The sequence below is a fragment of the Mustelus asterias genome, chromosome 3, assembly GCF_964213995.1.
Source record: "Mustelus asterias chromosome 3, sMusAst1.hap1.1, whole genome shotgun sequence".
NCBI classification, from domain to species: Eukaryota; Metazoa; Chordata; class Chondrichthyes; order Carcharhiniformes; family Triakidae; genus Mustelus; species Mustelus asterias.
In genome coordinates, this window is record NC_135803.1 from 143,211,709 (window position 1) to 143,224,549 (window position 12,841).

A 12,841-nucleotide genomic window follows, 5' to 3' on the forward strand; every position below is an offset into this window, starting at 1 on the left:
AATATAAGGTAGGTCCATTCAAAAGTCTGATGGCAGCAGGTCAGAAGCTGTTTTTAAGTCATTTGGTACGTGATCTCAGACTTTTGTATCTTTTTCCCATTGGGAGAAGGTGGAAGAGAGAATGTCCAGGGTGCGTAGGGTCCTTGATGATGCTGGCTGCTTTCCCGAGGCAGCGGGAGGTGTAGACAGAGTCAGTGGACAGGAAGCTAGTTTGCGTGATGGACCGGGCTTCGTTCACAACCCTTTGTAATTTCTTGCAGTCTTGGTCAGAGCTGGAGCCATTCCGAGCTGTGATACATCTGGAAAGGATGCTTTCTATGGTGCATCTGTAAAAATTGGTGAGAGTGGTAGTAGTGAAACTGAGTGATGTTGTTGTCTGATACACATCGAGCAACTTGTCAGCCGAGGTGAAAACCACATAGACATTAATGCCTTGGGAGTTTGTATATTCCTTAATCTTTTTAGGAAGCCCAAAGTGGCAGGAGATATTGTACGTCGATCCATTTGTATAAATACAGAAGTTTTGTCTGTTCTTGGAGAATTACAGGGGGCCTTTCATGTTGGTTATCTCTTGATTCGAACTCCGGGAGCCTTGCATCTTGTTGCCAGCTCCTGACATTTCTGCTCTTAAATCCTTTAATCCCAGATAAAACTTGGGGTCATTGAGTCTGCCACCATAACATGCAAAAGGATTTAAAAGCTTAGACCCACTGGACCCACCTCCTGGATACAGAGTTTCTGGAATCCAAACTGAAAAGACCCATATGAAAGTGGTTTTAGTTTACTCAAGAGTTAACTCTGATGGTCAAAGGGATCTTTATGCATCATTGTGTATCCACTCCACTTTAACATAGAAACGCTGCAGGATTTCTTCCGTTTTCCCAGTGTAGCAAAATACTAAGCACAAGATGCGTTTATTTTAGGTGTTAACACATGTCAAGTGTTGGGTTGATTTGATTTGCTGTGATTTGATTTATTATTGTCACATGTATTAGCATACAGTGAAAAGTATTGTTTCTTGCGCGCTATATAGGCAGAGCTTACCGTACATACAGAAGGAAACGGGAGAGTGTTACAGTCATAGCTAGGGTGTAGAGAAAGATCAACTTAATGCAAGGTAGGTCCATTCAAAAGTCTGATGGCAGCAGGGAAGAAGCTGTTCTCGAGTCGGTTGGTACGTGACCTCAGACTTTTGTATCTTTTTCCCAACAGAAGAAGGTGGAAGAGAGAATGTCCAGGGTGTGTGTGGTCTTTAATTATGCTGGCTGCTTTGTCGAGGCAGCGGGAAGTGTAGACAGAGTCAATGGATGGGAGGCTGGTTTGCGTAATGGAGTGGGCTACATTCACCACCGTTTGTAGTTTCTTGCGGTCTTGGGCAGAGCAGGAGCCATACCAAGCTGTGATACAACCAGAAAGAATGCTTTCTATGGTGCATCTGTAAAAGCTGGTGAGAGCCGTAGCTGACATGCCACATTTCCTTCGTCTTCGGAGAAAGTAGAGGCATTGGTGGGCTTTCTTAACTGTAGTGTCAGCATGAGGGGACCAGAACAGGTTGTTGGTGATTTGGACACCTAAAGGCTTGAAGTTCTCGGTGTACAGATATTTCTGATTCAGGTAGCTAGTGACTCCATAACCTCCTGTATTTCTGTTTCCCCGGCAGAATCCTGAAGGAGATTACGAATGTGTGTTTGTTATCGAGGGTCGGATGGTGGTGGTGGAGGCGGATGTCGAAGGGGATGATAACGATCCCACGTTTTATTTCATTACCTGTCAGATGCACCAGGTAAGGAGCAAAAAGTGTTTGTGGGGTGCAGATTGACTAAGGAGGTATTTGAGTCTGTCGCCATGTCGCAGGATGTTCCAGCCAAATCACAGAGAAGATGACAGAAGTAGGCTCAGTTCTTATATGGAGTAGACTTTCTCCTCCAACCCATTTCAGATGGAAAAGAGCCTAGGCCTAAGGGTCTCCAAGTGGACAATGGAAGCACTGCTAGAGTTAAACCAACTAAACGAGGTAGGTGTCATAGTGGAATTGTCACTGGACTAGTAACCCAGAGAACCAGGGCAATGCTGTGGTGACCTGGGTTTGAATCTTGCCATGGTGAAATTTTTATTCACTAAAAAGAAATCTGGAATATTTTTATTCTTTCTTGGGATGTGGACATCGCTGGCTCGACCAGCATTTATTGGCCATCCCCAATTGCCCTTGAACTTGCCTGGCCATTTCAGAGGTTATTTTATGAGTCAGCCTGTCAACTGTGGATCTGGAGTCACATATAGCCCAAACTAGGTAAGAATGGCAGATTTTTTTCTCTGAGGGACATTAGTGAACCAGATGGGTTTTATTTTACAACAATCGACAATTTTCAGGGTCAACATTAGATGTTTAAATTCAGATTTTTTTAAAAACCCAAATTCTACCAAATGCCATGGTGGGATTCGAACCCAGGTCCACAGAACATGACTTTGTGTTTCTGGATTGCTAGTTCAGTGACACTGCCACTATGCTACTGCCTACAGCTGGATGACCATGAAACCATTGTCGATTGTTGTAAAAGCCCATCTGGTTCACTAATGTCCTTTGAGGAAGGAACTCTGCCTTCCTTACCTGGTCCTGTGACTCCATACCCAAAGCAACGTGATTTGATTTGATTTATTATTGTCACATATATTAGCATACAGTGAAATGTATTGTTTCTTGTAGATGCAGACAATGCATGCTGTTCATAGAGAAGGAAAGGAGAGAGTTCATAGTATAGTGTTACAGTCATAGCTAGGGTGCAGAGAAAAATCAACTTAGTGCGAGGTAAGTCCATCCAAAAGTCTGACAGCAGCAGGGAAGAAGCTGTTCTTCAGTCAGTTGGCACGTGACCTCAAACTTTGTATCTTTTTCCTGACGGAAGAAGGTGGAAGTGTGTATGCCGGGGTCCTTAATTCTGCTGGCTGCTTTTCCGAGGCAGCGGGAAGTGTAGACAGAGTCAATGGATGGGAGGCTGGTTTGGTTGACTCTTAATTGCCAATCAGTTCAAGGGCAATTCGGGATGCCCAGCAAATGCTAGTGATGCCCATATCCCATGAAAGAATACAAGAACCTCTACACTCCATCAGCGTAGTGTCTTAATAACATTAGTTAGCTTCCTGCTATTTGACCATATAGAACCTATGCTGCAGGGCTGGGTTATCTGGAGCCAAGGGGAACCTGTATTATGTTATCTATTATTCACGGCACAGAAATTAATGTTTTCAACTCAGGAAGCAAAGGTCATCAAAAGCAGGCAGAAAATACAGACTCTGTTAAGCCAGAAAAGACAATTGGAATGATTTCTGAGTCAACTGAATAAAGAGATACTTGGGAAACTGACGTTAACTTTAACATGCAAAACGTCCCAAGGCACACCAGAGTTATCCTTGAGAAGCTAATGGTGGCCTCTCCTTCTCTTACCAAACCAGGTAAGAATGGCAGATTTCCTTCCCGAAGGGACATTAGTGAATCAGATGGGTTCTTTACGACAATCGACAATGGTTTCATGGTCAACATTTGACATTTAAATCCAGATTTCTTTTATTAATTCAAATTCTACCAGCTGCCATGGTAGGATTTGAACCCAGGTCATGACCTTGTGTTTCTGGATTGCTAGTTCAGTGACACTACCACTATGCCACAGCCTACAGCTGGATGACCATATTGTTGTACTGAGGAAGACTCACCTTGTGCTCAGTTGAAGACAGCCATTATTACACTAACTTTATTTACACCTCCCCAACATAGGGGGCACTATAACAAAATGCTCGGCTTTAACGGTATATGACAGTCCCTCCCTAATTAAGAATAAACAACCTATTCATTAAAACATAAAGTGACACGAGCGCAAAGTTTTCTAGAATACAGTATATGACTAAACCAACATCGAAAATACCTGAAAATTATCACATTGGATTGCAAATTTGTTACTATAATCGGAACTAAAATAAATGATCAATCTTTCCAGGGTAATTTACATGCTAAAAATTAGTTTCTTTGGACACTAAAGGGCAATTTAGATTGGCCAATCCATCTAACCCATACTGTGGGAGGAAACCGGAGCACCCGGAGGAAACTCACACAGACATGGGGAGAATGTGCAAACTCCACACACAGTAAGGAGTCTAACAACACCAGGTTAAAGTCCAACAGGTTTATTTGGTAGCAAACGCCATTCGTTAGACTCCTTACTGTGTTTACCCCAGTCCAACGCTGGCATCTCCACATCAAAACTCCACACAGACACTGACCCAAGCTGGGAATCGAACCCAGGTCCCTGGCACTGTGAGGCAGCAGTGCTAATCACTTAAAAAGCAACTGGATCAGTCATGAGGAAAACACCTAATGTTATCCTCAGTTCCTATTTTATCTCTTTAAGCTAAATGTGTAACCTTTGTGTATAATTACCCCAGTCCTTTTTGTTAGGGTTGAATTTCCCCATTGACTCCGAATATTCTTTCAGTGCCAGTTCTTTTCACTTCCTGTGTGACTCACCCTGTTCCTGACCACAGACTGCAAACCACACAAAGGACAAACTTTCAAATAACTCAAGCTTCTCAAAATCTACTTTCGGAGTTCCAAAAATGCGTCCCGGTGTTCTTCAGTTCTTAATTTCTCAACTGAAATGTAAAAAAGGATTCCATTCCAGCCTCGTAGCCATCGTTCTGTTCTGTATCACACAGAGTAAAACTTATTTAACTTCACTGAGCTAACTTAATTTAAACCTGCACTGCAGAGAGGGACAGTAGAACAAAATGCCCGGCTATTGCTATATATTACACCCATCTTTCTGTTAATATTGTGACCGTGATCGATGCTGCACTGTGGATTATCATCATATCCTTGGATTTATTAGAGATCATGTGGGGAATTGACTGCATGTCATCACGTGCAAGGTCAGGACTCAGATGGATGTTTCAGGCAGTGACTGGGAAGCAGGATTGTTCTGACAAAGTGGAGGCCCTAACATGAATGATAATCAGCCATGATCAAAATGAATGGAGGAGCAGGCTCGAAGTACCGACTGGCCTACTCCTGCTTCTAGTTTCTAGGAACTTGCCTTTCTTCCATTTTCAGCTGTTGCCAAACCTGCTATGTGATCCCATCATTTTCTGTTTTTACTTCAGAGCAGCATTATTCACAGTCCTTTTTTAAAAATGTCTCTTGCCCTCGAAGGGGCTGTGTGTTGGAGAAAGGTTGACCCAGCAGTCTCTCTGTGGGCTGTGTACTGGGGCACCAGGCTGACCCTTGTGTTGCCTGGGTCTGCCAACAATCGGAGCAATAAAGAACATAAGCATTCATCATTTTCCTTTGCGTGTCTTGAGTACAACAATGTCCACAAGCAGATTTAACCTTATAAGTTTGATTCAGGCATGTAGATATTTACTATGGCACAGTGGTTAGCATTGCTGCCTCACAGCGACCTGGATTCAGTTCTGGCCTTGGGTCTGTGTGGAGTTTGCACCTTTTCCCCGTGTCTGCGTAGGTTTCCTCCGGGTGCTTGGTTTCCTCCCACAGTCCAGAGATGTGCGGGTTAGGTGGATTGGCCATGCTAAATTGCCCCTTAATGTCCAAAGATGTGTAGGTTAATTGAATTAGTCATGTTAAATGTGCAGAGTTATACGGATAGAAAAGGGAAGGGAGCCTGGATAACATATTCAGTCAGAGAGTCAGTGTACACTCGTTGGGCCGAATGACCTTTTTTGCACCGTATGGTTTCTATGATTCTATATATTCTCGGTCTGTCACCTTCCTGTCTCTGCCATTCCAGTTTACCTACTCCACACTGCAGCAAGAGTATAACGCAACAGTATATGTCCAGCGGCAGCCAAACTATAGAGTGGACAGTGTACACGATTTGCACAGTAAGTACTTTCACCCTTTCCTCAAGAAAGGTATGAGTGAAAATGCAAGTGTTTCCTCAGCTTGTTCTCTGTTTGCCCTGCCAGAATGCCAAAGTCTACACATGTACCCTAGAATCCGGTGTTTAATTTCCTGACATTTCTGATGCTGCCACTGCATAATGAGTACAGCTGACTCGCATTAATGAGCTACATTGACAGGTCTGGTGCTAGTCCTGGGCATGCGGTGAAACCAGAGAGCGTGTGTTCCAGTCTGTTACCACGTTGGTGCAAATCATTTGCATTGTTTGCCACAAAATTAACTTCACAACATTGTGGCGTTGGCATAAAAATTTAGCAACACATCAACAATGCCCTAGTGAACTCAAAATGGTGGATTTTACCTGTGTAAATAAAACCTGTGAGAAGTGTAGAAGATTCTTCAGTGTCTTCTCCCCTAACCCTGTATTTATTTTCTCCAGCGAACAACTTGTAGAGAAAGGTTGGGATAGTACATTAGCAAGTTGATTGCAAATGTCTCTGATGTGTACATTTTTTCCATGCGTATGTGTGCAATTGGTTCTAGTTTTGAAGACATTCTGTTTTCAGATAGAAATCTTGACCTTTTTTTGGTTTATTCAGGTATTATGAGGAATATGATGTCGCCATCTTGTGGGATATTTCTCACTTACCCTGTTAAACCTATTTTGTTCAGCATCTTCTCTATTATTACTCGTCCAATGTATGTCATAGAGTTTTACAGCATGGATAGAGGTCCTTTGGCCCATCATGTCCGCACTGGCCATCAGGCACCTATTTATTCTAATTCTACTTTCCCGCACTTGGTCCATAGCCTTGCATGCTATGAACGTACATCCAAATACTTCTTAAATCTTGTGGCAGCCTCTACTGCCCTTTCAAGCAGTGAGTTCCAAATTCCTACCACCTTATGGGTGAAAAAGTTTTTTCTCACAGCTCCTATGATCCTCCTGCCCCTTAACTTAAATCTATGCCCCTTGGTTAAAGACCCCTCTGCTAAGGGGAAATGTTCCTTCCTATCCACCCTATATATAGAATCATAGAATCCCTATAGTGCAGAAGGAGGCCATTCAGCCCATCAAGTCTGCATCACCCACAATCCCACCCAGACCCTATTCCCGTGACCCCACATACCCCTGCTAACCCACCTGACAAGGGTCAATTTAGCATGACCAATCAACCTAACCCGCACATCTTTGGACTGTGGGAGAAAACCCATGCAGATACAGGGAGAACGTGCAAATTACACGCAGACAGTAACATGAGGCTGGAATTGAACCCAGGTCCCCTCATAATTTTATACACCTCAATCAGATCCCCCCGCCCCCCCAGCCTTCTCTGCTCTAAGGAAAGCAACCCCAACTGAACCAGCCGCTCCATCCCAGGCAACATCCTGGTGAATCCCCTCTGCACCCTCTCTAGAGCAATCACATCCTTCCTATAGCGTGGCGACCACTGTATATTTCACTTTTTCAAAGGTTACACTTCCAACAGAACTATTAGCACAATTTGTCTTAATTTGAACTCCTCCTGCTAACCCCACCGCCACACTTTGCTGCTTTTATGTGAAGCCAGTTAGCCACACTATTTAGAATACAGTTCCTCTGTAATTGTGGTTAAGTTTGGTTAGGTCATTGCAACCATGATAAACGAGATTATTTTCTAATTTTGTTCTCCAAAACCATTAAGTTAATGGGAATCGTGACTAAACTAAAACTCAAACAAACTATTTTATTTTTTAATTTTTGCATCTCGGATGAAATAATTTGCATTTAAACAGCGTCTCTTGCAACCTCCGGATGTCGCAAAGGGCTTTGTAGTGTGCTAATAGAGAACATAGAACATAGAAAAGCTGCAGCACAAACAGGCCCTTCGGCCCACAAGTTGCGCCGAACAATTTCCTTACCTTCTAGGCTCATCTATAGCCCTCTATCTTACTAACCTCCATGAACCTATCCAAAAGTCTCTTAAAAGACTCAATCGAATCCGCTTCCACCACCACTACCGGCAGCCGATTCCATGCACCCACCACCCTCTGAGTGAAAAACTTACCCCTAACATCTCCTCTATACCTACTCCCCAGCACCCTAAACCTGTGGCCTCTCGTGACAACCATTTCAGCCCTGGGTAAAAGCCTCTGAAAATCCACTCTATCAATACCTCTCAACATCTTATACATCTTATGAAGTGTAGTAACTGTTGTACTGTCAGATCTTAGAGTAGTCGCTATCTCCAATACTGGGGAATGAGCACTCTGATTCTTAAGAGCAATTGTGTGAAAATGATAATGGATTCTTGCTGCCTCTGCACAGTTACTCTGTATAACTGTTCCGTGGATCGAACTGACTGCAGCCGCTGTCAGACTGCAGACACCAAGTACGCGTGCGTGTGGTGTGGGGGAGGAGAACCCAGCTGCGTGTACAGAGAGTTGTGTGTGGACGGTGTGGAACAGACCTGCCCAGCGCCAGTTATTCACTCGGTGAGTTATTTGGGTCTAAGAAGCGGGAGCTAGTAAATTAGCCAGAGCAAGATGTTATTTGATTTGATTTGATTAATTACTGTTATGTGTGATGGGATACAGTGAAAAGTATCGTTTCTTGCACACTGTACAGGCAAAACATACCATTCATAGAGTAAAGTTTATTTATTATTGTCACAAGTAGGCTTACATTAACACTACAATGAAGTTACTGTGAAAATCCCCTAGTTGCCACACTCCAGTGCTTGTTCGGGTACACTGAGGGAGAATTTAGCACTGTGTGGAGTTTGCACATTCTCCTCGTGTCTGCGTGGGTTTCCTCCGGGTGCTCCGGTTTCCTCCCACAGTCCAAAGATGTGCGGGTTAGGTTGATTGGCCATGCTAAAATTGCCCTTAGTGTCCTGAGATGCGTAGGTTAGAGGGATTAGTGGGTAAAATATGTAGAGGTATGGGGGTAGGGCCTGGGTGGGATTGTGGTCGGTGCAGACTCGATGGGCCGAATGGCCTCTTTCTGTGCTGTAGGGTTTCTAAGATTCTAACCAGCACGTCTTTCGTACTGAGGGAGGAAACTGGAGCACCCGGAGGAAACCCAGGCAGATGCAGGGAGAACATGCAGACTCCACACAGACAGTGACCCAAGCCGAGGATTGAACCTGGGTCCTTGGCGCTGTGAGGCAGCAGTGCTAACCACTGTGCCACCGTACTCCCAGTACACAGGAGAGAAGGAAAGGATAGGGTGGGGAATAGTGCGTTGCAGTTACACGTGGGGTGAAGAGAAAGATCAGCTTAATATATGATAGAGCCATTTAAATGTCTGATGGCAGCAAGGAAGAAGCTGTTCTTGAGGCTGTTGGTACATGACTTCAGTATTTTTTGGTGGTGTAATGATAACATCACTGGACTAGAGGCCCAGGCTCTGGGGGCCCTTGGGTTGAATTCCAACCATGGCAGCTGGTGGAATTTGGACGCAATGGATAATTCTGGAATTACAAAATCAGGCTCCATAACGGTGACCATGACAACTATCATCAGTTGTTGTAGAAACCTATCTGTTCACTGATGAACCTTAGGGGCCTTAACTTGATCTGGCCTACATGTGACCTCAGCAATGTAAATGCTCTCTGAAAAGGCCTAGCAAGCCCCTCAGTTCAAGGGCAAATAGGGAAGAGGAGCAAATGCTGGATACGATGAAAGAATGACAGAAAAACAGAAACTAGATGAGTGGATATGTTTAAAAATGCGTGCGAGTTGAGGCTTGTACAGCCAGAACTGCAGCATCCAATCCTGTTGGAGCCGCATTGTGATTATATTATTAATCAAATTCCAGCAGAGTCTAAATTCAATTAATTAATTAAATTGGAATAAAAAGCTGTTACCAGTAATGGTGACCATAAAACTACCAGATTGGCATAAAAGCGGGGACATGGTGGCACAGTGGTTAGTACTACTGCCTCACAGTGCAAGGGACCCGGGTTCAATTCCTGGCTTGGGTCACTGTCTGTGCGGAGTCTGCACGTTCTCCCCTTGTCTGCGTGGGTTTCCTCCGGGTGCTCTGGTTTCCTCACACAGTCCGAAAGATGTGCAGGTTAGGTGCATTGGCCATGCTAAATTCTCCCTCTGTGAACAGGTGCTGGTGGCGACTAGGGGATTTTCACAGTAACTTCACTGCAGTGTTAATATAAGCCTACTCGTGACAACAATAAATAATCTTTTAAAACTACTAATGAAGCTAACATTTTATTCCTGACTTATTGGTTAATTGACATTAAACTTTTCTCCCAGTTACCCCAGTGGGATTTGAGCCCGTGTCTTTGAAGCATAAGTCTAGGCCTCTGGATTGCTCGTCCTGTAACATGTCACTGTGCTTCCATATTCCTCATGTAGGATCAGCTCACTGTGATGCCTGTATAGACGTGAATATCATGCTCTGTCCAGGATCCTTAGGGTGAATTAGTGGAGACATTTCTGAACTGGAGAAAGTGCATTCGGGCAAGGATGTGCCTCTCGGGGAAAGAGAAGGGAAAAACATAGAGAGAAATGAAACACAAACTTATCCCTATGTCTTTTTGTTTTCCATTATTTTTTTCAATTGAATCCTGAAAAAAGTACACCATGTATATTTTACAACATTGTGCATTAATGCCTTCTCCCTTTCAATGGTTACTCCCCATTCCTCCCACTTCCTCCAGTGCGGATACATGATTACACAGGACGCTTGCGTCTGCTCACACGGATTATTCTCTTTCCCAGATTAACCCAGTTTCAGGACTGAGGGAAGGTGGGACTATGGTCACCATCACTGGTTCAAACTTGGGCCAGCGGTTCGAGGACATCCAGAACATGGTAACAGTGGCAGGCTTCCCCTGCCAGGCTGTTCTTCTGAAGTACGAGGTCTCCACCAGGTTAGTGACTTGATGAAGATCTTCAACTACCTGAGTCTTCGGAAACCCTCGTGGGTGCGTGTATGTGTTTGGCGCGTGTTTGTGCATGGCATGTGTTTGGCGTGTGTTTGATCTGTGTTTGGCGTGTGTTTGGTGTGTGTGTGAGTCATGAGGCTCAGTGAAATTACACCAGTTTCTTGATCCTCACGAATTCCTGTTAACTTCTAAAGCACGCCTTTCATTATCAACACTGGCCATGTCCCCACACCCAATGGGTGCAAAACATTCTCTCCCTGGTACACACATCAGGCCCTATGTGGAGGTTGCAGCTCATCCAGATCAATGTGTACAATTTAATAATTTCCACTTTGTTACGCTGGTACTCGTTTATTCTGGGTTGTGTCACTGCTTTGAAACATCAGAACAATGTTTGGATTTTGGCACTCCTAGTTCAGGGTGGTGCAGCAATCTGGAAGGAATTTGAAAATGAGAGGTTAGCGGGCTCAATTCAGAACCCGCAGGAAATGCTGGAAAATCTCTGCAAGTCTGACAGCATTTGTGGAGAGAGAATAGAGTCAACGTTTCGAGCCAGAGCTCTGACGAAGGCTCATCCAGACCTGATCCTCTCTCCACAGAGGCTGTCACGCCTGCTGAGATTTTCCAGCATTTTCTGTTTTTTGTTTCTGATTCCAGCATCCGCAGTATTTTGTTTTTATCAGAACCCACGGGGTTTTCTATCCAAGGTCACTGTGTGTGGCTTTTCCAGTTAGCTTGGCTGAATTCAGTCCCCAAGGCACAGGTTGAAACCCCCCAGAGCGCAGCTGGGATGGTTTTTCTTGCAGCAGAGAAGGCTAAGAGGAGATTTGGTGTAGAGGTTTAAAATTATTTATTTGTTGATTGATTAGTGTCACAAGTAGGCTTAAATTAACACGGCAATGAAGTTACTGTGAAAATGAAAAGAGTAAATTGTTTCCAATGGCTGAAGGGTCAACAACAAAAAGGCATGGCTTCAACAGTCGTTTTCCCAAACAGAATTGGATAAGTACTTGAAGGAGAAGAAAACAATTTCATAGGTTTGGGAAAATGTCGGGGAGTGGGACTAACTGAATTGCCTTTTGAAAGAGCCAGTGCAAACTTGATGGGCTGAATGGCATTCCCCTGTCCAGCACTAATCTGTGATTCTAAAAAATAAAGTTAAAGTTTATTAGTGTCACAAGTAGGCTTACATTAACACTGCAATGAAGTTACTATGAAAATCCCCTAGTCGCCACACTCCAGCACCTGTCCGGGTACACTGAGGGAGAATTTAGCATGGCCAATGCACCTAACCAGCACTTCTTTTGTACTGTGGGAGGAAACTGGAGCACCCGGAGGAAACTCATGCAGACACGAAGAGAATGTGCAAACTCCACACAGACAGTGACCCAAGCCGGGAATCGAACCTGGGTCCCTGGTGCTGTGAGGCAGCAGTGCTAACCGCTGTGCCACTGAGCCACCCTTAAAATATGTAGTATGTGGCTTATACTGTGACTGTAAACCAGAGGCACTACTTATTAGCCACGGCTGCAGAGACTTGAGCACAAAACCCAGGCTGACACTGCCAGTGCAGTGCTGAGGGAATGCTGCACTGTCAGAGGCGTCACCTTTTGGCCGAGGCGTTGGAGGGTGGCCCAGTACACCCCTTCAGGCCAGTGTAAAAGATTCCACTCCAAACAGAGCCTTCCCCAGTATCCTGGCTGATATTGATTTTATTAAATATGGTTATCACAAGACATGGAGCCAAGATGGGTAAATGGAGATGGGCTAAAGATTAGCCACGTTCTAATCAAGCAGCAGAACAGGCTTGAGTAGCTGACTCCTGTTTTGTGTTTGTATCGAGGCCAGCACAGTAGTACAAAGCACCAGAGTATCAATGCACCGTAACTTTAATTTGGACAGGATGGTTGTTTGGTTCAGATTACTCAGTGGCAGGATAACATCTGCTATTACTTCAGTCCAATTGCCAAGAATTGATAGTTGAATCAAGTGTGTGGTTAAAAATGCTTGTGCGGTATGTTTGGACGATGTTGTTGGTCTTCAG

At 44.3% G+C, this 12,841-nt stretch overlaps 1 protein-coding gene across 4 annotated transcripts in view; it reads left to right on the forward strand.

The window, feature by feature from the left end:
• plxnb1b (plexin b1b) overlaps nt 1-12,841 on the forward strand; it is a 270,085-nt gene that overhangs the window by 206,777 nt on the left and 50,467 nt on the right. For all 4 annotated transcript variants that reach the window (XM_078209833.1, XM_078209837.1, XM_078209834.1 and 1 more), the window contains 4 exons: nt 1,661-1,783; nt 5,793-5,886; nt 8,214-8,380; nt 10,631-10,782. In XM_078209833.1, coding sequence (XP_078065959.1) covers nt 1,661-1,783; nt 5,793-5,886; nt 8,214-8,380; nt 10,631-10,782 — 536 coding nt within the window. The remainder of the gene's footprint in view (nt 1-1,660; nt 1,784-5,792; nt 5,887-8,213; nt 8,381-10,630; nt 10,783-12,841) is intronic.